At 35.8% G+C, this 27,097-nt stretch overlaps 1 protein-coding gene across 3 annotated transcripts in view; it reads right to left on the bottom strand.

The window, feature by feature from the left end:
- RhoGAP71E (Rho GTPase activating protein at 71E) overlaps window positions 1-27,097 on the bottom strand; it is a 180,203-nt gene that overhangs the window by 115,520 nt on the left and 37,586 nt on the right. For all 3 annotated transcript variants that reach the window (XR_011332625.1, XM_069828628.1, XM_069828629.1), the window contains exons 4-5: window positions 16,791-17,062; window positions 11,342-11,543 (exon numbers count right to left, since the gene is read on the bottom strand). Coding sequence is in view for 2 of the 3 variants with exons in the window: in XM_069828628.1 (XP_069684729.1) it covers window positions 11,342-11,543; window positions 16,791-17,062 (474 nt within the window). In the remaining variant the exon portion in view is untranslated. The remainder of the gene's footprint in view (window positions 1-11,341; window positions 11,544-16,790; window positions 17,063-27,097) is intronic.

The raw sequence follows: 27,097 nt of genomic DNA, 5'->3' as shown, positions 1-27,097 counted from the left end.
AACAATTGAAAATGTTATGTTATCTTTTTTTCCATCTTTTTCTGGGGCATATATATATATATATATATATATATATATATATATATGACATAGCCTCGAGGGATTTTAATTCTTAAACTCAATATCCTATCACAAAGTTATAATTCGCGGGTGCTCGTGTAAAGGGGGTTAAGTTGTTTTGGCTACACTGGAATAAGTCCAGATTTGAATTATCCCCAATTACTTTTCTCTTATGTTAAAGGGGTTAGGTCATTCTTTCATCTATGATGCAGTTACAGTGCTCCATATTTTGTGACAAAGGGGTTTTGTTCAGTACCAAAGGAGAGAAGTTTACAAACCTTGCAATTTGACTTAACCCCCTTTACACGAGCACCTGCGAATTGTGAATCCTATTCCTACCCCTCTGTTTCAATAGAATTGTTATTTCAGACACAGCTCTTTGTCTGGGAGATTTCCATATAGAGCATTATATATTTCTCGAGATATTTGGTTGGCACCTTTCAGCTTTTTCAGTTTTTGTTATCACTGCTATATCTATTTCCATTTAGTTAAGTTTTTCTTTTTTTTTTTTTTTCAGTTCAGTTCCCCTATTTCCTAGATCTCTTACAATCCTAGTAGCTACATTTACCCTTCTTGCTATTCAAAATCGTTTGTCCTTTTTCAATGCCTTACTTTTCATCAATGTTCTGTCAGACCAGCTATTCCAAATGAGGATACTCAGTAAATGAAGCGTCCCCTGACTGCATTAGGAGTGCTATGCAAGGTTAGGTTTGTGATGGGATTGCCATCTCTAAGTTTAAAACCCAGCTTCCCTGTGTATTAACCCCTCAGGGAAGGCTGCTTCTTCTTTCTTCAACAAACATACTGCTTAACTGCAGTTTTGTCTCAGTAACTGTTCCAGAGTAGGGAGAGGTTTTAACTTCACCTCACTGAATCCCTGGTAGAATTTAGTCATTCATAAATCAACATCCATCATCCACCTACACAATAACGAGTCTACCAATATTTATCTAAGTGAGTTCAGAGAAGAGGATAAAGTAGATGAGTCAGCATGGTAACATTTTGTTATCATGAATAGCCAGGACAAGAGGCGAAAAGTTCATGTAAGAAGTACATATGCATGCTGAGAGCAAAAATGCTGTCACAGATCTGGCTTCAACTGATAGCCCAGTATAAAATCTGGTATATCCACTGCTGCCACCATCTCCACCATCACTCCCCACAATCCTCACCACCACCATCCACTATCACTGCCCCTACCACCACGATTACTACTGTCATATCCCCCTTGATAATTTCATTACACTGGTTACACAATATTTCAAAATGTTCTACTTTTAGTATATCCAGAAAAATGATATGCCACTGTAAAAAATGAGAAGGTGATAATGGTCATGCCAATGATTATGAGCTTCTGAATATAATTTTCAAAACCTATGGGCTTCATACTAATAATTCGTCATCTAAATGTAACATTTTATTTAGACACAACATTTCACTTTATAGTTATAAATTCTTTGAAATACCAAAAACTCAAATGCTCCACTTGACCCTATCTATACATTCACAGCAACATTTTTCAAGTTTAAAAAGAAAATATAAATTGTTTCAAATATTTCCTTTGATACTACGAAAATTGATTTATCTCTCATTTATAGACAATATACAATTCTCCAACAAAGGAATGGTATGTTACAATATTCGAAGTCCCAGACAGAAGACACTGCATATGACCAGAGACCCAGAGCACAGATACACAAGATAAAGCCTATTTCAGTTATTTAGATTCGCTCAATTTGGTTTGTTGTTGGAATCATTCCGAAACTCACTTGGAAAACAACAAAAAAAAAAGTTAATATATTATAAATAATAGATAAACATACAAAAAAATAGTACAATAAAATCGAAATTTAGACCTTCATAACAAGATCGACACTCACTCCATGCAGAAGTGAGGTCTTCTATGTCATCTCAGTAGCTCAGATGGCTATGGCATCTATGTGTTATATGAAAGGGAGTGGTTTCGAGCCCTATATATGCGAGTTTTTTTAACTTCCTGAATAACATTAAAATGGAGTTTTACAGAATCCTGGTATTAAGCAACTGAGCATGAGTGGAAGAAGATAGATTTTAGATAAGTGTTAACAATCACAGACAATACAAAATAACAAATTATAATAGATGAACGGTAATGTAATCAATGTATTAACTTTGAAAAAATAAATAACTATATAATATATTTAAAAACTAGATGATAAGGTGATATGTTTTAACAAACAATAATTACAATTTAGAAGTTACAATGTCATTACAAATGGGGTGATTTTTCTCTTTAACAATTGCAATGAAATTTGAAATGTTTTTAACAACAACCATTAAGCAACTGATTTTAAATAACAATAACTACATTTAAATACTAGTCTGCCAAGTTAGCTCTGTGGTAGTGTGTTTGCCTCCAGACTAGCCGGCCCGGGTTCGATTCCCAGAGGGGTCACAAACTTTCTCGTAAAATTTCTACCTTGGAACTAGGAGAGATGACAGTGCGTAACTTCTAATCACTAAATTGTGCACCAATATACCTAGGTTAAATCCAAAATTTCTCCGCAGTGCATATGAAGGGAAGGCATATGTCACTGTTGATAGTGATTCGTCCGTCAAATGGGAATATTAAGCCTTGCGGCCCCCTTGGTGCTATTCAACAGGAGTAGGCTACATGTCAGCACCAGGTTTCCCCTTCTCCCGTCCTCACCCATTCCCTACACTACACTTACACGAACACTTAACATACAGTCATCCTAGTACAGGACATAACTCTTCACAGATACACGTCATGCATAACATGGTCCTCCGAAGTGGTGTGCAATTTGAAAATGGGTCACAGTCCTACCATCTCTCTACAGTATGCGGAACCCAAATCACGCATAGTGAAATGGGTAGGCATTAGACACGCACACATATAAATACTAACTGTATGAGTCACGGAGACAAGTTAGAGAAGCAAGCATTTATCCAGCCTTTAGGTCTCACTGCAAGCAGGTGTCATTCTAAAATAGAGTGAGGTTAGTTAGGGACACTCGGGATTTACAAGAGCCATTCCCCGCCAAGAGATGGCATCATCACCAGGAATAGTGCATTCGCATTCTTGGCGCACGCAAGCAATGAGTGACAATGCACTTTCGCTTTAGTTGTGTTGTGTTGTGAGAAGTACGTTGGTGGTGAAAGTTGTAATCTTAAAAGTTTAAGTTAAGTTTCCGTGTAGGCTACTGTTGTAATGATTTATTTGTTATGTGAACGTACTCATCTACACAATACACACATATGGAAACGAAAATCTTGTGCGGCAACAAGACAAAAATTTCGGAAAAAGTTTCCAGAGAGACCTGATCTAGCTGCCAGTACAATAAGACGACTTTATAAGAAGTTCATGCGGACAGGTTCAGTAAACGATGAAAAATCGAAAAGAGAACACCATGTTCTGTCGGAAGAGAAATTTGATGAGATTTGTGAAAGATTGGAACACACCCCTCAAAAATTCATCTGACATTTAGCGCAGGAAACTGGAATAAGTAAAAGTTCTGCTCGTGCCGCAACAAAATTACTTAAATTAAGGCCCTACAAAGTGACTGCAAATTTCATAAGATGTCAAATGTGTATTGCAGTAAATGGAGGACATTTTGAGCAACAAATGTGAGCTTGGTAAGTACTGTAATTTTTAAGCATTGTAACAGTACCATTGTAAGCCTAAAAGTGCCGGAGACATGTGCGTGTTCCGCATGGTAACCAATACATTGATAGCCGGGACGACTTCAGATGAAAACCCAAGCGTCCCTAACTACCTTCACTGTACTAACAAAGAATATATAGCTCAGGTCATTTATGAATACATTCTAGGAGAAGAAACGTGTGATTGAGAGTGTTGGCTTCTCCTCCTTGAGAAGGCTTTGAAACACGTGCTAAAGGTCATCTCAAATATTATTTTCAGGACATTCGATGCACGAGATCCTGAATAACTCTATGATTAGTCAGACTGCTGTACTGTTTTTAAGACTTTGCAATGAAAACTAAATTATCTACCCCATGACATAAAAGTCACTTACCAAATGGGGAAAACAATATTATTTTGAAATGACAAATATAGAACCATGACAAAGACAACAAGGAATACAACAAAGACAAGTATCACAATAAGAGCCATGACAGCATGATAAAGAAAATAAATGTGATAAAGATCATAGCAAACAAAAGTACCATGATAACGAACATTAAAAGACAAAAAGGAACATAATAAGGACACTGACAAAGACAACAAGGACTGCAATAAGGCCCATGACAAGATCAATATGGGCTACAACAAACACCACAGCAAAGATCAGGAATACCATGATAAGGACCACAAGGATAATGATAAGGATCATAACAAGAACCAAGGAAGAAATCAAGAGATATACCACAACAAGGACCAGGTCAATGTTGTGATTATTATTGTGGAACTTGGCATTGAGCTTGTCGTAGTTCTTATCATCTTTATAATGATCCTTGTTGTGTTTGTCGTGGTTCTTATTGTGATCATTCTTCTCTTTGTCACAGTCCTTACTGTGGTTCTAGTCTGTCATTGTTCTTATCACGATCATTGTTGTCTTTGTTGTGGTTCTTATCATAATCCTTATCACGGTCCAAGCCATGGTCCTTAATATGATCCATATTGTGGTGCTTGTTATGGTTCATGTCATGATGTTTATTATGGTCCTTGTCATTGTGATTGTGTTTGTACTTGTCGTGGTCCTTATTACGATCCTTGTTGTCTTTGTTGTGGTTCTTGTTGTGATCCTGATAATGGTCCCTATCATGAGCTTTGTCATGGTCCTTAGCATGATTTTTATAATGGTGCTTGTTGTGATCCTTATGGTAGTCATCATCTTTCTCTTTGTCCTTGTTGTGGTCCTTATAATGGTCTTTGTTGTCTTTGTCCTGGTCCTTATAATTGTCTTTGTTCTCTTTCTCATAGTCCTTATCATGCTCCTGGTCCCCAATATGATCTTTATGGTGGTCCATGTTGTGGTTCTTATTGTGATCCTCATTGTGGTCCATGACGTCGTCTTTATTGTGGTGCTAGTCATGAATCTTATCATTGTTCTTGTCTTTTTTTTGTCCTGGTTGTGGTCCTTATTATGGTCCTTGTCTTTGTCGTTGTTCTTTGTGATTCTTGTCGTGATCCTTATTGTGGTCCATTTCGTGATCCTATCTTTGTCCTTGTCCTGGTGTTTGTTGTCACTGTAATGGTCCTTCCCACTCTGCTTGTTGTCTTAGTTATGGTTCTTATCTTGGTAGTTGTTTTTGTCATCCTTATTGTGGTATTTGTTGTTTTTGTCACTGTCCTTATTATAGTGTTGTTTCTTATCATGTCCTTTCATGGTCCATGTCGTGATCCTTATAATGGTCGTTGCTTTTTTGTTGCCATCCTTATTGAGTCCTTGTTGTCTGTCTCTTATTGTAGACCTAGTCCTGGTTTTTATGATCCTTACCATGGTCATTGTCGTGGTCCTTGTGGTTAACTTTATCATGACACTTGTCGTAATCCATGTCATGATCCATATCAAGATTTTTGTCACTTTCCTTGTTGTCCTTGTCATCATGATCCTACATTTGTCATTTCAAAAATATTATTTCCTCCCTTTAGCAAGTGATTATTGTGTCACATGGTACTTCCATACTTTCATGAAATATGAAAGATAATGGACATAAACAGAGACCAATACCAGAAATAGACAACTGACAACATTTTGCACTGGTGTGCACTTTGGAGTTGGTGATAATAAACATGCTCAGCCAGATGTCTTCCTACATTACGTCAACAGTGTGTGAAATGCGCTATAAAACTTTGACTTTCCATCACCGAAAGTCATTCCATTTTTTTTTTAGTGACTTTTCTTTTATCTGGAGTTATTGTAACTGACTTCGTAAATTCCATAATAATCTCAAGAAGCATGTTCTGCACATTTTGACGTTAATTATGAAAATGATGTGCACCACAGAACAGAAAATACTCTGCCACCCTCATTCATGAGATATGAACATATCATGCTGGAAGCTGCACTCGAACTCCTCGAGGTACAAATGTACAGTGTTAAGATTTGTGGGGGGGGGGGGGGGGGGACAGTAATATGGAAGTTGTATGGTGCCAATATAATAATTACAGTGAATATCATCAACAATATCTTTAATTACATAACTGTTAATGCTTATACTTCATAATTTAAGCTAGTTCATATTTTGAATTATATGTACACTGTAGCATTAATTAGCAAGGCCAACTCTTTATACATCATGCAGTTAACTTCACCCTTTTAAATGTTACAATTTTACAAAATAGACAAAGCAGAATGTGAAGCATTGCGACTGATTAATCTCTCATTCATAACTCAAGAAATATAGCTACAAGCAGTTGCATATGAATGTCGTACACAGAGTAATGTACACTACAAATCTTGTCTTTATTAGTTCTATCTTATGTTCCTTCCACAGGCGGTAGAGAGCATACTAGTAAACTACGACTTCATTTGTACTTCAATTTTCAAGTGTTATACTTACAATTCAAACATTCAGACCAATTTAACCTTCTTGCAGTAAGGTATACCTTGGTTTATAAAAATGTTAATATATGATCATATCCACGTCATATGAAGAGCCAATTCAAATGTAAATACTGTCAAGACAGATATACAAAGCAATGTCAGAATATTGTGACACTTTTCTATTAAATGAAATTCAAAGCCAAAATACGAGTTCTCAGTTTGAATAACCAATGTTAACAATACCTGTATATATTGCACAGCAACTAATGACTTGAGAATTGCCTGGATAGAGAAAAAAGTTTGAATAGTTTAGTTGGTTATTTAACGGCGCTGTAACAACTACTAGGTTATTTAGCGTCGATGAGATTGGTGATAGCGAAATGATATTTGGCAAGATGAGGCCGAGGATTCGCCATAGATTACCTTGCATTCACATTACGGTTAGGGGAAACCTCGGAAAAAACCCAACCAGATAATCAGCCCAAGCAGGGATCGAACCCGTGCCCGAACGCAACTTTAGACCGGCAGGCAAGTGCCTTAACTGACCGAGCCACACATGTGGCTATGTTTGATTATGAATGATAAAATAGTACATAAAAAGTTACATGGTCCTCTAAATGGCAACAATCAAAGAAAACTGGGAAAATTCCTATTCAGAGTCAAAATATGATGGGAAGCGAGGATAAGAGATGTGAATGAAGTGCGGTTATAGATATTGAGAATCCTTCACCTGTATAAAGCCATTTTAGGTAGAACATGAATAACAAAGAGATTAGCATGACTAGCACAATAATTTAATATGATTAAGAAAGCAATGAATATTCAAATAAGTTAGTATTAGTGTGAATTATAGACCCAATGATCTTTTATTCTTCGGTTGATGATTTAAAACTGCCCTAGGGATTCTGGATCTGGACATGCAGTTCACATGTTGACACCAGTTTTGTATATAAAATGATGAAATAAATTAATTAATTACACATACATATACACATACATCAAGGCAGGAAAAATTGTAAATGTAGAAAAATTAATATATCAGAATTATTTATTCGCCAGTAAAAATAGAGAAAAAATACCTTAACATACAGTGGTGAGAATCTATTATATGAAGTACTAAAACAATAACTGTGAAATAATATTTTAAAGTGATATACATGTTTTGGATACACGAATCGAACTAACTTCGTTTTCTTGGTTTCCAATGCTCAGCAATTTGCAATTAACAAGGGTTGGTTGTGATATAATAATGCAATATATTAGTGAAATCTATAACATATTACAGAACTGGAAGAGTAAATTGCAAAACATCTATAATACAGCAGCCAGTTATTTTTTCAACAAATTCATTATTTTGTAAAGCTAGGCCTATCATCATTATGATTCTCTGACTGCAAATCAATTGCATCCTTCATGTTAAGAGTTATAGTCCAATAATAGGTATCAGAGATACATATACGGTCTTAAGTTAGAATATCTAAACTCCAATTTTTTATTTTACTTTCTATAAAACTTCCTCATTTACTTTTATAATGTTGAACAACCACCACCACCACTGCCACCACCCCTGCCCCCACCACCACCACCACCACCACTGCCACCACCCCTGCCCCCACCACCACCACCACCACCACCACCACCACCACCACCACCACCACAAGGTACTGTCCCTTAAGTTTAGTACAATTATTATCTTAAATGTTTGTTGAAATGTATCTGGTCAAAACTTTTGTAACATTAAAAAAATTATTTTGCCTTTAACACTTTTATTAAATTTAACATAGGGTATGTTTAAACACATTTCTCGTATATATCAATCTAAGACATTTATATTTTAGTAAATGTAAGAAATGTGTTTGAATACTGTACGTTTCAAATTCAAAAAAACTAATTCGAAATTTTCTCGGGCTTCCAGCCAGGTCATAAGTTGGTGATCCACCGACGTTTCGAGGATGTTCATCTTCCTCATCTTCAGGGTTAAATGATATCTGAGGGTACCTAGCTCCTTAATTTATAGTGCCAGAGGGAGTCAGCCGAGGAGATGTGCGCCGATTGGCTGTTATTAGTGCGGACCGCAGCGAGAACGTTGCCGACGTGTCGTCTTGCTTTGTGCTTTCTGGCTGAATGACCTTGGGTCTCACGGTGGGCTCGGCAGACGAGTTCTCCGCTGATGACGGCCCGTCGTCCGGGCGGTGAGAAATTTAATAGCCGGTGACCATGCCGCACTTAGTTGGAGACCCGAGTCCTGGTTCAGGTTACCGCGTTCCGCCGCTATGGCCAGGGTTTCTTTTACTCTTCTATCCCAATAGCCCGCACACTTTACCAGGACCTCGGTGTTATTGAAATTAGCCCTATGGCTTTTTTCAATGCAATGTTCAGCCAATCCGGATTTTTCGGGCTGCATTAATCTGATGCTTCTTTGATGTTCTGAAAGACACGTCGCTATTGTGCGTCCAGTCTGTCCAATGTAAGCCGCATCACATTCACACAGGATGCAGTAGATCCCTGGTACTCTGAGGCCTAGATCGTCTTTTACTGATCTGACCTTGTTCCTGATTTTTGGCGAAGGTTTGTGGATTGTTTTTATTCCATGCTTGTGGAGCAGTCTGCTTATCTTTCCCGACAACTTCCCTGTGAATGGTAGACAGCTGTGGCTGGTTTTTCCGCTTCTAGTGAGTCCGTGATGGGCTGCTGCTGCTGCTTCTTGTGTCTTGCTCTGTTCAAAGACGCCGTGATGTCTTTAGCCAAATATCCATTCTGCTGGAGGGTGAGCTTCAGGTGTTGAAATTCAGTGTCTAATTGCTCCGGGTCCGATATAGAGACTGCTCTATGGGCCAGTGTGTTAAGTATGCCCATCCGCTGCACTTTGTGATGGAAACTATTCGCGTTCAGGTACAAGTTGGTGTGTGTGGGTTTACGGTATACCGCATGGCCAAGAGATCCGTTGTTATTTCTGGAGATAAGGATGTCCAGAAATGGGAGTTTACCGTTCGTTTCAACCTCCATAGCGAACTGGATCTGGGGTCGTAGACTGTTTATATGCCTGAGAAAATCTGGTAATGTGTCTTGTCCATGAGGCAAGATGACGAACGTATTGTCTACGTATCTGAAGAAATGTGTAGGCTTTAATAGCGCTGTAGCTAGTATTTCATGCTCCAGATGCTCCCAAGGTCATTCAGCCGGAAAGCACAAAGCAAGACGACACGTCGGCAATGTTCTCGCCGCGGTCCACACTAATAACAGCCAATCGGCGCACAGCTCCTTGGCTGACTCCCTCTGGCACTATAAATTAAGGAGCTAGGTACCCTCAGATATCATTTAACCCTGAAGATGAGGAAGATGAACATCCTCGAAACGTCAGTGGATCACCAACTTATGACCTGGCTGGAAGCCCGAGAAAATTTCGAATTATCACGTCGCCAGGAAAGCTTCAGTAGTTATTTAAAAAAACTAGTTTATAACAATAATGTAAAATTACCGAACAAAAAGATTTCTATTAAACAAGAAACTGAAATAAATAAATAAATGGTGAAATGAAGATTGACAATCTTGAAAATTTATTCTATTGGTCCTTTATTTTATCCAAGAACTTACTAAAAATGTATCTAAGTGACATTTTCATTTTGTGTGCCAAAACAGATCACCTGGTCAAGAATCTTGAAGGGGGAAGGGTGGGAGAAGTGTGGAGGAGGGGTGGAGGTGGTGGCGGAGATGGTGGTGGTGATGTATTTAAATAACGAGAAACAAAATTATTAAAAAATATAAAAATTTAACATCAAAAATAACAAAGTAACAGTGAATTGAAGGTTGAAACTCGAAATGTTATGCCTACTAGGCTTTGAATGTTATGCCAGTTGCAGACAATGTTGGAGCACAAACAATAATTTATTAATGCATATTCATGCTATCTATTACAAGAAATCAATTCTCTGAAGAAAAAAAAAAAAAAAAAGATTGATCACCTCTGCCTGTATCCTAGATATTTTACAATTTACTCTCTAACCTCGATAACTAAGACTGTGACTTCCCCTTGCATATTATTGACTTTTCTTCACTGGTCACGGTTTAATTGATAACCATTTAAATAATCTATGCACTCCATGGAAGTATGTTAGCAGTTACTATTACACATTTAGGCCGTAGACCAATGGGGTTTTGAATCAACATGTTCCCACTCTTTTCTATTAAGGGCACTACAAATTATCCTGGCGACATTAGTTACCAGAAATGAGAATGGAGCAATGATGGACCCTGACATAAAATTTTGCATTTAGTCATCATTCGTAAACAAAGGAATCTATTGCATGCAAGTCTAGAGCTGTACTTCTTCATTCAATGGAAGTCATTGTCCTGGACTGCATTTCAGCTTACAATACTAAGAACCAAAGACAAGCACAATAATTAAATCTTTAAATTTAAAAGAGTCATCTATAGTGCCTTCCTATGGCCCTTTCTTCAATTTATGAATTTATTGTGGTTATGTTTTATTGTCAGAAAACTGAATAATAGTAACCTGATTTAGCACTCATAAAATTAGTGAGAGATTAATGTTTCACACTACTTTCTACAAAACCTCTCATTTTTCAATAATTATTGCAGTTCACAGTTTTTATTGTAAATTTCAATTAAAGAAATTATCTGCATATCATTCCTCTGTGACACCACATTATACCAACCATTTGCAGGCTATCTAGTAGACGCACACACTCAACCAAACAAACATTTAGAAGACAGACAGGTAATCCAACATGCTGAATCTTCTAGCTTACCTTGAATCTCATTACATCCTCCATCTTCGCAGTTTTACCATCACTAACACAACTTTGGAAGAAACTGGGTGCAACAGACACACCTAATGCTTCAGATGTCATTCCTGTTCGTGCACGTTCAGCATTTGTAGCAATAACACGGAATGTCCCGAAGAGAAGCACCAACAAACGTTGAGTGTATGTTGGAAGAGATGTGATTAACCTGAGAAAATAATTCAGTTATAATTCCTAATTTTTTTTAATATTTCCTCACATAATAAAATATCAGTGAAGGAGTTTTACATTCTCAAGACCAATATTAGTTGTGCAGCTTCATTGGAATCCAATAATTATTATTTAAGAACGAAACATAATACTTAATAAATTTTATTTTACAATCAGCAAAAACCGTAAAATCACAATTCAGTGGATACCAAGCTACTGTAATATAATTTGTAATGAGATTTCAGCAACAGAGTAAAAGAAGTATAAATAAAATTATTGTTCTTCATACATAAATGTAGTGCTAGCAGAATTCAACTTACCATAAACACATTTAAGTAATTTAAATTCGTGTACAAGCTCTATATGACATGATATATCACTACAAAACTGTCATACAACTCAGATCATGCAGGCTTAAGATATTGAGACAACAGTGTCATAAAATGGACAGTTCTTGAGTCATCAGTATTAGATGAGATGATGAATACTGACATGGTTTAGGAATTTACATAAAGGCATTTGATACACATTAGAGCTCAGATGTTAGCTTTGGGTGCCTGCACTAGTCGATACTGCAGTACAAAAATATGCAATATGTTTTCCTGTTCACATCTTATAATCGAGTGTTCTGGTGGTGCTTCATGATAACCACATGTATCCACACCATTTAACACCAAGAGTATATCAGTTTCCAGTCCAATGGATGCAGAAAAAATATTTTGGATGGGCCTGGCTAAAACCTAAAACTGTCCTGCATTTTCACTACTTACTCTATGAATTTAAATATCCCTATTTTAAACAGTGGCGGTCAGTGAAGTTTGGGCCCAGGTGTTGCACTTTGGGTGATGGGGGGGAAGGATTAGTTATCTTTATCATGAATAGTTTAATCCAATGCTACGTATGAATTATTAGAAAAAGTAAACAAAAAAACTATAAGCTTCAATAATTGTTAATGATGATATTAAATTTATTAATCTTGTATTCACCTCACTTAAACAGAAAATCCATCCTCCTCTCTTTCATTGTAGCAAACTTGTCTATTACACACTGATTGAAGTCTGGCATCTCCATGATAAGGTCATTTTCGATGGAAAGCATCACCAAAGCCATCAGCCTCTCTTGATACATAGAGTACCTCAATAAGGTTTTAATTCTGTTCAGTGTAGAAAAACATCTTCCAGCTTTCACTTACGTTATAGGCAGTCAACATCAACTTGAGAAGTTTTACTGATTCGCTAAATGTTTTTCCTATATTATTGTCTACAATGACATCTAGCAAACTCACAGCTCTTAACGATTGAAATTCCTCTGTTGAATAGATAGGAGACACCTCATGTGAGAGTTTTACCTTATCAAAGAAACTGTATATTGAACACACCTTCACTGCTTCTTCTGGGAATTTTAAGGTATAGTGTTGAAGCATATCTGGTGAAAACAGGTTTGATGTCATAAGATATCCTGTGAAATTAAAGCAGTCTTCAGCTTCACATATTATAACATCACATACTTCCTTTGCTTCTCTTTTACACTCTGTATTATCAGTCTGCCTTTTTTTACGGTGTACCAGTACTAGAAAACTGTGCTGACATTTTCAAATCAACATCAATCTGCTCTGGAATAACTTGAATGCTGTGTCCAAAGTTTTCTGAGCAGTAATTGAATGATTTCTCTTCTTTGGAGTTCGTGAAACAAAATTTCTACCAGATTTTGTTGAAGAAAAACAGAAAAAATTGAATCCAAAGCTGACAAGAATCTTCTTATGTCCAGGAACCTGATTTCTTTATTTCATCCATTTTCAAAATTTCACTCATGCACTGAATCATATCTTTCTTATGGTCAAATACAGTGTTAACACTCCTAGAAAGAAAGTTCCGAGTGTTGCTGGCTTGGAGAAACCTCTTTACTACTGAATCAAGAACTGCAGTTTGCTGTGAGCTAACAGAAAAAAATGTGTAAATACCTTGTAAATTACATACTTACTTACAAATGGCTTTTAGAGAACCCGAAGGTTCATTACTGCCCTCGCATAAGCCAGCTATTGGTTCCTATCCTGAGTGAGATTAATCCAGTCCCTAGCATCATATACTACTCTCTCAAATCCATTTTAATATTTTCCTCCCATCTACGTCCCAGCCTCCCAAAAGGTCTTTTACTCTCTGGCCTCCCAACTAACACTCTATATGCATTTCTAGATTCGCCTATAGGTACTGGCAAAAAAATTCTAATATTTCTATTTATTGAAGCAGCCTTTCCCATGACAAGGTTAACTTGATGAGCATAACAATGCACATATTCAGCATTAGGAAGCAATCTCCTTATTATTGCTTGCACACCTCCTGAAGACTCAGACATAACAGAAGCTCCGTCATAGGTTTGTGCAATTAACTTCCAAGCATTCTCTTGCGTGTCTAAATTGTGTTTTTTCAATTTTGCATAAATACAAGAGGCCAATGTTTCGGTATCATGATGCTCTGGTCAAAATCTTTCAACATGCTTACCCTTTATCACATAGCGATATACAACAGCCATTTGAAATATGTTTGAAATATCGCTTGTTTCATCTGCGATTAACGCGATAAAATCTGCCTCTTTGATTTGTTTTGCAATTTCTTCTTGATAAACCTCTAACATCACTTGAAGAAGTTCACTTTGGATTGTCTTGGACATTCCCTTGAATACTGTGCCCTTTTCTAGGTGGATTTTAATGTAGCATCTAATTCTCCACTAAAATTAATTAAGCCTATATAAACTCCAGGGTTTTATGACGATTCAATTTCATGAAGGCTAATTCGAAGACACCACAAAATCTAACACAGTTTATTAAAATGTTCAATATGTATCAATTTTGTTTCAGTTTTTCATTATCTTCAGCTAACTTTCTACTGTATGCACTATCAAGCTGTGAAGTCACATTTACATTCCCGTAAAATGCCTTCAAATGAAGAGCTGAGGACTCACGCTTTTTTATGTCGTCAACTGGAAGTTCAGTAGTGTCGACTGACTGAACTAGCCAGGCTGATGGTGTAGACAGGGTCGACATCGGCACAAGAATGACAATAGCTGCAGTTGCATCAGCTTTTATAGTGCAACGGATGACGTGAAAGTGCATGTTCGAACATGTATGAACTTGAAGAAACCTGTTTATGCAAGTTGCAACAGGAAAGTGCATGTTTCCGCGAACCTTGAGTGCAAGGCCCGTTTCGCGACATCCTAAGGTCGCCAACCTGGCCGAAGACCAATATATATATATATATATATATATATATATATATATATATTGGTCTTCGTATTGGTATATATATATATATATATGATTAATATCAGTAATACCTATTCTTGTCCACGATTGTCTCCCACCAAAATATATATATATATATATATATATATATATATGGAAAACAGAACAGTACGTTTTTCATTTCACATCCACAAAGCTAGTCATGAATATTGCAAATTTCCTTCCAAAAATTCTCTTAAACTGTCTTTTCCCTGCAGTAACTGTCTGGACAATATTTAGGTCAGGCAATGGTCTACAAATTTTTCGTCAGAAAGTACAGAAAAATTCTTGTTTTGTAAACTATTTACAGAATTCATAACAGTATACATACGAATGTCACAAACTTGAAAAAAATATTACTTCATTATGAAAATTGTGATATGTAGTACAATTCACATAGAACTCATTGAACTCCAGAAAAGTTCTTGTCTTACCAAATTCATAACATTGTAGGCCTACTATGTCACAAACTTGACGAAAATATCACATCCACTATAAAAAAAAGTTGCATTATGCAGCACAATTCACATAAAACTAATTAAATTCCATAGTTAAATATTTAAGAGAGGATTAAATGAATTTCACACGATTATAAAATGACTGAACCATGTGCTCACCTAGCTAAACATTGGTCTTGGTGGTCAGGAAACAGGAAGTCAGGAAGTGGGAAACACATGGAAACAAAGACTCGAAAAAAATTGGAATATTTCGTCTCAAATAACGAGTCATCTAGCAAATTTTGTCTGTTTGGAACAAAGTACATGGGTATCCACAGACTCTGGTTCGAAATGGTCACTGCTATAATCTATGGGCAAATGAAGTAAGCCTACCTTCAATACCAGCCGCTACACGAATCTGGCTGTTGCTTCAGCTGTGCAATGACCACTTCTTATGTATTCACAATTTGATGAATTTTTTTAAAGCTGATTATTGTATACTCGAAAAAACTTGAATTATGTATAATTATATATATATATATATATATATATATATATATATATATATATATAATACATGTATCTTACTTAAGTATAGTCTACACTTTTTGATACGAGGGAGAGTCAAAAAGTAACCTTAATAATTGTTCTATTAATTGAATATGTGCAATAAGACTACAAATATTTTATCACTTTTTAACATAGTCCAAACTACGTTCAATGTAAAGTGTTCCTGTTATACAGTACTATGTTAAAAGTGATAAAGTGTTTGTAGTCTTATTGTACATATTCAATTAATAAAACAATTATTAAGGTTACTTTTTGAAAGATCGAAAGTGAGTTGTCTTGCTTTCATTGAGACATACGTAGTTTATCTTAATAATTTCTATACACTATGTTCTTTACAAATTATTTATCAATGACATTCTAATTTACAAGAATTATTGTTTTACAGATTTCAAAAATTGTATGCAAGCCAGAGAAAAGTTCGAAAAATAAAACCATGCTTGTTTCAAAAGATTAGGTCAACCTAAAAGAAATGCACAGACCAAAAATCAGCAAAATTTCCTCATTTTTTCAAGCCCATATATTGCCCATTTTATATGAATGTTAACAATAGTATGTTAATTTTTTTAACTATTTTTCATCACTCATCATTAACATAACTATTTTCACCTAAGAGCAATAAAGCAATGAGTTAAAACTTCAGATCATTTTGTCATCATAATCACTGCATGTGATGCACTGTGAGAAGTCGTTCTACATTACACCATGATGATAATGAGGAATGGAAGGAAAAATGGTGGAGTGTTAATATGGAAATGTCCCAAACATCGTCTTAATTCGCTACAAATTTCCTACTAGAGAGACCAGAATTTGAACCTGGGTTGCCAGAATGCCAAGCAACACTTTTCAGAAAGTCACTTACTGTGGTGTGAGACATACATATTGTTTACTGATGTCTGTATCCCACTACTATATGAGAATTAAAAAATTTAAGCAATACAAGTTCCTAATATGTGACACAGACCTATGAATTTGGTCACGCTGCTCCTCTGTACTGGGCAGATCAATGACTGCAAATAATCTTTGTTCCCCATCTCTGCCAAAGATTCCACCTGGGAGTTTTCGCAGGAATTTCTTGAGCACAGATGCAATAGTGTAAACAGAGAAGTTGTCCATATTGACAAGACGGCCTGCCTGCAGGAAGTGGATGAGTTTCTTCATGTTTCCCTGATGACCGGGTGCTCGGAATACGTCCTTCTTGAATGGTGCTTCTTTATTGAGCTTGAGGATCAAAACCTAAACACAGAATTGATAGTTCATGTAGCACATTCTTTGCAATACCGGTATAAAGCTTATGTGCTTGTTGTCTTGTAGGATAGGCACACACTTAAATGTGTGAACATATCGCATCTTAGGAAGAAGATTGTCACAAGTGCAAAAAATGTATTAATGAGTTAAAGTTTAATGTGTAATGGATCCATTTGATTTACAGTAGTAACATATTGACACAATTGAGGATTGATCTGTGTATGTATCAAGTACTGTCTAAAAATAAAGTGTTTAACATACAATTTTCCAATCGGTTATTTGTCTCTCCTGAAAAATTATAACTTTGCAGAAAGCGAGTTTCGAAAAAACAGTCCTCAATTATGTCCTGCCTCCAAATTTTAATCTACAGTTTGTGGCCATATAGAAACAGACAGAGAAAGTTTTTCTCTATTATGCACCATGAAATTTTTGCACTAGTGGCCCTCTAATTCCCAAGGTGCAATATATGAAAGGAAACTTGGATTTTTTTTCTATTTTGAAGGAAAACATACTACACAAATTTATTTTCACTCATAAAATTTGAAATATTAGGCTCTTATGTTGATACCATGCAAGGTGATGTTAAGGATAACTATAAAAAAATTTGAAAATATATAAACATGCACCAATCATCATTGCTTTGAACATAAATATCACATATAATATGAATGGTGGCTTTTAGTCATGTTGTGGGACTGCATTACCTCCAGTTGTTTTCACATTAATTTATTTAATTCCATTATTTTCGTAAATAATTTTAATTTATGTTATAAAATATAAAACATGTAACACAGTGAGTCTGACTCGCATATTAGCAATGAGTGAAATCAGCAGAGTAGCAGAAAGCATTTCATGAGATTATTAAAGATTTTATTAATTTGTCCTATAGAATAATATCTGTAATACTGACAATTAATATGTTGTTGTTTTCTAATGCCAGGCATTTGACAATAAAGTCATTTGACCTCTTGCACTCCAATATTTTTCAAAGATATTATCATGGTCAGCCACTGAAGCACAGATTTTGAGATGTTCCGAATCCATTTCTTGGTTTGAGTTGCACAATGGGCAGTTAGGGGACTGATATATTCTAATTTTATGCAGGTGCTTGGCCAAACAGTCACGCCTGTTGCCGATCTAAATGCAGCTACAACGATTTTCACGGTAAATCGGGAATTAACTGTGGATTATGATGCAGAGAGTTCCATTTCTTCCCTTGAGATTGTGTTATCAAATTTTGTTTGTTGAAGTCTAAGTATGTTGATTTAATAAATATTTTCACAGAGTAATACGTAGATTTAGTAATAGGTCTGTAAGTAGCAGTGCTGCCCTTTTTTGCTAAAGCATCCACATTCTCGTTTCCCAGGATTCCACAATGGGATGATATCCATTGGTATACAATTCTTTTATTGAGTGATATTAATTGAGAGAGCATTTTAGTTATTTCTGCTGTTTGAGATGAAGGTGTATGTTTAGAGACTATTAATAGGATAGCTGCTTTGGAGTCTGACAATATAACTGCATTCTTAAATTTATTGATGTGCCATAGAAGATTTCTGAGACTTTCACTTATTGCAATGATTTCTCCATCAAAACTTGTTGTTCCATATCCAAGAGATCTATAAAGTGAGAAGAGACAGCACGTAACACCTGCACTTCGTTCTCTGGAGATCAAGGATCTGTCGGTGTATAAATGAAGCCAGTTTTGTGGAGGGGTACCTAATATTAATTGTCTCTAAAGACAATTGTTTCATTATTTCAGTGTTTACTTCTAATTTCAGTATTTCTTTTGTTAAATTTAGATTATACTCTATATTTAATGGAGTTAAAGGGTTTGGTTTAATTTGTAAGTTTTCTTTCAAATTCAGGATATTGATTTTCTGTTTTAATTCTTGAACCATGGATATGAAACTTTTTTGAGTTTTTAATCTACAGAGAGGACTGTATGAATGCCAATTGTTTCCTGGTAATCTGATAAGTTTTTCATATTGAAATTGACAATTAATATTTGAGGAGAAAAATTCGCTCCAGCGCCGGGGATTGAACCCGGGTCCTTGGTTCTATGTACCAAGCGCTCTGACCACTGAGCTCCTTCGATGTTTCCCTTTGTGGCCTGACTCCAAGTTAGGCATATACAAGTCAACTGCCATTATACAAGGGGCGCACTCAACTGAGTGACTGTTTGGCCGGGATTCTGCAGTTAAGTGCAAAGTAATCTGTACAGAAATATGCACTGCTAGCTATGAGAATATTAAAGATTTTATTAATTTGTTCTACAGAATAATATCTGTAATATTGACAATTAATATTTGAGGAGAAAAATTATTATTATTAGACATCTAAAACGGAAAATAATTCTTATCACTTCCATCACTGGATTGAAATGGTCAACGGGAGAAGAGTTCGGGATAGAAGAAGATAACAGATGATAGACGACATTAAGATATTTGGATCATATGAGGAAACAAAGAGGAAGGCAGAAAATAGGAAAGATTTGAGAAAGCTGGGTTTGCAGTGAAAGACCTGCCCTTGGGCAAAATACTGAATGAATGAATGAATGAATGAATGAATGGATGAATGAATGAATGAATGAATGAAATGATCACTAGATTCTCTGCGTATGTGTCCATTAAAACAAAATACCGAAACAGACAAAATGCAGAAGTAGAACTGAGTCTACAACTTTCCGCCATAAAACCAGATTGCAGGCTTAAAAAGCAAACACATTCGTCCCAGTGAACAGAATTATTGAAATACTAGCTTTCGCTTGTCTGTTAATTATTAAATACTAATAAAATATTACAAGGGTTCTACAGTTACACTTTAGATTAAAAGGAGTTTCGCAGTGGAAAAAGTTTGAGAAACACTGCCATGGAGGAAAGAGTTTACGGATGTGTACACAAGACAACAGTGATCGTGATTAGGTCGATAATCTCGAGTAGAGACTATAGTCTATCACTGGTATTAGTGTTTAGTTACAGGAATTGGTGAGTAGGGAATAATTTGTTTTGTGAGGGGACAGGCTATACATTTGCTTGTTGATGGTTGATCTTGCTCCATAGCTGATGAAAGCAATCCTGAAAAGGCTGCTGTGTTGAATGTAGGGTAGTAGGCTACCAACTGCACATGCAGTACACAGAATCTCCCACTCTCCCTCTCTGTATCTTGCTCCGAAAAGAAACAGCTCAGTGAGACACAGACAGTAATATTAAAATAGCCTCTTCTACAGTCAATTCTTGTTCAATATCAACTTTCACAGGGTAGTGGAAAAAAATACACAAAATTAAATAACTTTGTTGATACGTTATGAAAGGCAAAATCTAGAAAATTCATGCAGTAAGTAGCTATTACACAATCTATGACCATATTATGAGTTTCTCGATGTAGTTGTAGAGAGTGAGCAGGCTGTGAATTATCCAATTGAATTCTTGAACTCTTTGAAACCACAAGGAATGCCAGCACATAATTTAATACTTAATACTTAATCATCATCAATAATACTATTGCGAAATATTGAGCCACCAAAATCATGAAATGAAACAAAAGTTGGTGTGAAAAATCTCATGCAAAATGTAATACAAGCGACATATTAACTGGCAAAATGAAAGAAGATGTTTCTATCCCTATTATTATTATTATTATTATTATTATTATTATTATTATTATTATATTATTAAGCTATTATTAAATGAGTTATGATGAAAAAATCAGTGCATTATGATCGGACTTATTATCGTTATGGCCTGACATCTGTGAAGTTTATACTGGTGGTTCTTATTATTTTCTATCTATGTTTTTTATTCAGAATAAATCGGGAACAGAAACGGCTATGCATATCACATAAAGTCGATAATGTGCATTCTGATGTTATTTGTGTATAATTGGCCAATGGTGTTCTCTCATAATATTATAGATTTGGTACGTAGAACCAAGGACCCGGGTTCGATCCCTGATGCCAGAGTGAATTTTTCTCCTCAAATATTAATTGTCAATATTACAGATATTATTCTATAGGACAAATTAATAAATTTATAATATTCTCATAGCTGCAGTGCATATATTTGAACAGATTACTGTGCACGTAACTGCAGAATCCCGGCCAAACAAGTCACTCAGCTGAGTGCGCTCCTAGTATAATGGCAGTTGACATTAGTCATATACGTCAACATATATGCCTAACTTGGAGTCAGGTCACAAAGGGAAACATTGAGGGAGGAGGGTTCGGTCCGGTACTGTGGATTGAATTCAGCTTAGCTCAGTGGTCAGAGTGCTTAATATGTAGAACCAAGGACCCGGATTCGATTCCTGACACCAGAGCGAATTTTTCTTCTCAAATATTAATAGTTCTCTCATAAGTATAAGACAGCCAACATGAAGACAGGTTAACCAACTTCAAAATTTACGACACGGAATATTTAAGAATTCAATTGACATGGTAGTCTGGTCACATATACATGTAGCACATATTGAAAGTGATTCTACTGAATTTCTGGGTTAGTTACAAGCAACGGATGAAGAAGAAATTATGCCATGGCCTCCTTGTTACAAAATATATGACGACCAAATAATGTTTTGATGACAAGCGAATGAATCTAATAGGCTGTGATTGGACATGAGAATGGTAAAGTTAAAACTTTGCCAACTTTCACATTCCCGTTCCCAGGCTCCAGCAAGCTTCTCTTTAACTGTGAATGCTTACATTTCAATATGTGTACGTGCACATGAAAAGGGACCACTTGACAGGTATTGAGTTAATGTGTTTTTGTATTCCTCGATCATGGCCTAATACTTGGAGGGATGATGATGATGATGATGATGATTATTATTATTATTATTATTATTATTATTATTATTATTATTATTATTATTATTATTCCTTGATATGTATTTGAAGTAGTAGGGTTGGAAGAATCTGGTTACAAAGTATTTTAGAAGTCTAAAACTAACAAGAACTTTCAGTATGTAAAAAAGTCAATTTTACAGTAAACCCTTAAAAGATGTGTTGTTTGAATGAAAATAACTACTGATCTACTGGAAAGTTAGGCAGTTCACAATTTTTTCACATTTACTAATAGAGGGATTCCATGTGTTACAATCTGCAATTCAGAATACATTTTTCTATCTAAAACTGTTTCTAAAACATGTAATACATTTTATAAATTAAATTGGACCACATGGTTTGGAAAAGGAACCATTGGAGGTTGTGTTAATTTTGGAAATGCATTTCAGAAACAAAATTTGTGTCCTATATTGAACGTCATATTTTTTGTTACAATATGACATAAATGTAAACTCATTTTACAGTATTGTCCATGTTCTTTTCTTAATTTCTCTAAAAGTTCAGCCTGAAAATGATTTCCAAAAAAAAAAACAAGCTGGAGAAGAAGGTTTTAGTTTTCATATTCACAAAAAAAAAATTCACTTTAAGCTATTATTAAATGAGTTATGATGAAAAAATCAGTGCATTACGATCGGACTTATTATCGTTATGGCCTGACATCTGTGAAGTTTATACTGGTGGTTCTTATTATTTTGCTGTTTCTCAAGAAATAAGCTGATAGGTAAGTGCAAAAGCCTGGTATAGTAAATTTTAACAAAATATAAATTCCATACCTATATCCCTTTTATGAAATGAAATCCACAAATGACTGTAAATTATAACCTTAATGTTATAAATTTAATATAAAAAATACGAGAACATACTGAAAGTAATGAACAACCTATTGTTATAAATCTTAATTTTTATTTTTTAGACAAACCAGGTACATCATCTTAATCTACAGACTTTTCTGTCATTTTTCAACATAGTCTCCATTTCTTTGCACACATTTTTTCCACCGTACCGTAAGTTTGAAAATTCCCTTGCTGTAGAAGTCAGTTTCATCTTCCCGAAGACACTGACGCACTGCTTTCCAGATGTCCTCCGGCATCTCATAGTGTTGGCCTCACAGCTGTTCCTTTACAGAACCGAAAAGATGGTAGTGGAGGGTGCCAAGTCGGAATTGTAGGGAGATTGCAGAAGAGTTCCCCACCCAAATGTTCTGATTTTCTCCATGGTGACACGATCAGTGTGAGGCCACGTGTTATCGTGTTGCAGGATGATCTTATCTCCAGGGCGCTTCTCGCACAATGCATGACAGAGCTTCAAAACTGTCTGAATAAAGCGGATAGCATTTATGGTCTGTCAAGGTTCAAGAAATTCAACCAAAATGAAAATGAATCCCAGAACTCATCAACTCTTTCCTTGTTGCGTTCTGTGGAGGCAGTTTGAGGGAGACTGCTACAAGGCTCATCTTGGATGCTCGTGTTCCCATCTTCGAAATGTTTCACCCATCTCCTAACACTGCTGGCACCCATGCAAACATCTCCGTATGCACGCTGAAGTCTGAGGTGAATTTCGGCAGCAGATTTTTCTTCTTTAACAAGACAGCAAGCTGTCGAAACGAACCATTGTTGTCAATCATTTTGCAAACATTGCCTGTGGTTACATGATAGAAGTTAATGACATCACAATATGTCAATACAAAGTGTAAAGTCTGTAGATCAGTGTTTCCCAACCTTTTTAAGTTTGCGGCACCCTTGGGAATAACATTGAAAACTGGGGGCACCCTTTCTGGCATTTAAAAATAATTGAAGTTTAATATATTCATTTATTGAAAGATGGAATAATAAGTAATGTACATCATAACAAAATACAGTAAACTTTACTACAATCACTGAGTAAAAATACATCAATAGTTTTGTTCGATTAATCATTAATGTGAAACTTGTGATTGATGCTTAGAGCACAGGTACGTGATGGGCCTTACACTTGACAATGAAACACGCAAATCATCCTCAAGGTTATTCAGTCTATTTCTTGCTTTGCATTTTGTCACCAGAGCAGAGAAGGCTTGCTCACATAGATAGGATGTTGAAAAGGGCAAAAGTGCCTTAATTGCTTTCTTCATTAGGCTGTGATACTCCTCTCTCAGTCGAAGCCAAAAAGCAGCTACCGACACCTCACTCTTGGTGAACTTACCTTTGAGTGTGGAATCAGTGCAAAGATCAATAAATTCATCTTCGTTTGCAAGCACTGAAATCTATTTTCTCCACACTATCTACGAAATCAAATGGTGTGACAACCCAGTCGAGATTCATAGTGGAAATAGATGGAAAATACATCTTGCAATCTTGATAAGTTATCACAAATGCGGTCTTTCAGCTTACCCAGATCTTTATCTCCTGCCAGATTAAGAAGAAATGGAAAGTTCGACAGATCTCCTTTGTGTACTGTAGATCTCCAAGAACTAAGTTTTCTTTTAAAACCTTTCATTTTATCGGTTGAGGAAATTATTGTTTCCTGTCGACCCCACATTGAAACATTCAGTTCATTCAGTTTATGAAAAATATCTGCCAGATACGACAGTTTCAAACATCAAGAATCACTTAGTAACAGCTCATGAAATGTGCCTTGATTTTCATCCTTTAAAAAAGTTTTCACCTGTTCTTTGAGAAATGGTTCAATACACGACCCCGCGATAACCACCTTACTTCTATGTGAAGTAACAAAGAGGTATGAGCTGCATCAGTTGCGCGACATAACTGTTCAAAAATCCTGCACTTTAAAGTTCGAGACTTCATGTAGTTCACCGTTTTCACAACTTGGTTAAACACTGGAGCAAAATCTTCATTACACGCTTTCATGACTAATGCCTCTCTGTGCAAAAAACAGTGAGCTATAATTATGGATGGATTTTCATTGAGAGCTCTGGCAGTAAAACTTTAAAATTTCCCAGACATAGATGGTGTAGCATCCATACATATATCACAACAGTCTTTCCATGAAAGATCATGGTCATTGAGAAAGGAATTAATAGAAACGAAAATATCGTGGCCTGATGTTTAATAGCTCAAGTTTTGAGTTGCAATACGTTTACGACGTACTTTTTTCAAATTCTCTTATTAAATAGCACCTTGAGCCATTTAAGGACACATTTAGTAAATAAAAAATAACCAAACTACAGTTTAAATTTTTACTCCTCGAATTGAATATTCATGGAATCACTCAATATTTTGCTTCATAAAAACAAATATATGATGAATATTTGAAATAATACAGTATATGCACAGTTTAAGTTTTACCATTTGGAGACCTCTGTTCAAAGTACTGGTATAGTGCACTATCTATATAACTGAACTAGTAATCTACTCATGTTATTTCTGCTTCAAATTTTGTGATTTTCCTCCTTTTCCTTGAATAAAGTTCAGGAAATGAGCATAATCATCAAGAGTTTCCTTCACCTTTGAGGAAGGAGTCAACACTTAAGAGCTTCCTCTCATGTCTTATGAATAAAACGGAGTTTTGCTTCCTGCTCTAAAGCATCTACTTCAAAAAACCTGAGGTACATCAGTAGGTAACTCTAGCTTCTACAGTGAAGGTGTTTTACCGAAATGGCTAAGTTCATGAACATTCAAAGGCCTCAAAAGTTATATAATGAGGACAGAGATTCACTTCCAAGAGATTATAAAAAATTGTAGGTACCAATTTAATCAAGAAAATGTGGAATGGTTAACTGACTATTTCTTAGGTGACTCAAACGAAACCAGAGGTGCATATAGGTCTACATATTCCCTTAACAGATTTGCAGAGGCTAGTGTTATTGGAACAACTAGTGGTATTAAATGAAAAGAAGGAGTATTATAAAAAAAAGCATGCGAGACTCTCTGACAACTATCAAAATATACAGAATGTCTATAATACCTTTTTATTTACAACTCTCACACAAATGTAACTTATATGCTATTATCAGTTCAAGTATTATGCATTAGAATGGAATGGAATTTCGAGAGGGGGCACTATGACCTTTTAAGATATATTGTGCTAATCCTTAAATAAGGCATGTATTCAGAAACCCACATTGGCTGACTACCCTAAGGTTTGCTGCATACTTAGGCAACCCCACTCATCCCTAGGCCAGCCCCGTCCTTGCATCACCAGCCAGTCTTCGGGAAGTGCTATGGAATGATGACGGAGTGGGAAAATGTTGACGGAATTATGTAGATGTCTAATACAGGGAAATGGGAGAAACTCGAGAAAAACTCAACTGCGACTTTGTCCACTACAAGTGTGACTATGGATTTTTCAATGAAACGGACTGCCTGTGTGACAGGCTTAAGGTCTGTCCACTCAGCCACCGCAGGTGTCCCTACTACATTTTACAAAAAAACTGTGTTAGAATAGGTGACTGGAGTACGTTCTGTCCAGTAGTCTATGCCCTATTCAACCATTGTTCCAGTCTTATGTCATCATCTAATATTAAATAACCTTGGTAAATGCAGTAATGATAAGCAAATAATGGTAAACACAGTGATAATTAGGGCTCGGAAGTTGTTGAAATATCTTTCTTATGAGACATCACAGGTAATGCAGGATGCAATCAATATAAGCTTGTTTCACTTCAACACGAAGCAATATAGTCTACTTTTATTTCGCATTTTTCTACATTTTTCGATCTTTTATTGTATAGTGGTCATTTTTAAGGAAATATATTACTTTTTGTTGCCTTTTTTCTGCTTTTAACGGACTTTTTTTTACTTTGTGATCATAGTTCATATTCGGGAACCTACTGCAGATTGTGTCATGCAGGAATTTTCCTTATGGTTGCATCAGCCTTAACTCCTGATCACGTGTGTTAAGTGCTTCCCACCACTGAACACAACAGAACAAAATACTACAGCTGCAGTGCCTGCAATCAGCATTTTATTGTACCTCTCAAGTGAAGACGTACAAATGCCGAAAATAAAGTAAAATAGAAAAAGTATTTTGATGCAGTTAGTGACTGAGTTTGGTGACAATATATTTTCCACAGATGAAAGTAGGATATACTATTTTATAAGTTGTATAAAATTAAAGAAAGTGAAGATTCAGCCAGATATATGGTGAAAGAGGGCACGGCAATTAAATCATTTTACACAAAAAGATTCACATAACATGCAAGGCTCTTGTTCTTCACAGAGTGTATGAATTTGCAAGTTAACAAT

The sequence above is a fragment of the Periplaneta americana genome, chromosome 6 (assembly GCF_040183065.1).
Source record: "Periplaneta americana isolate PAMFEO1 chromosome 6, P.americana_PAMFEO1_priV1, whole genome shotgun sequence".
Classification (NCBI taxonomy): domain Eukaryota; kingdom Metazoa; phylum Arthropoda; class Insecta; order Blattodea; family Blattidae; genus Periplaneta; species Periplaneta americana.
Note: the sequence above shows the minus strand (reverse complement) of the source record. Positions and strands in the feature narration are given on the sequence as shown.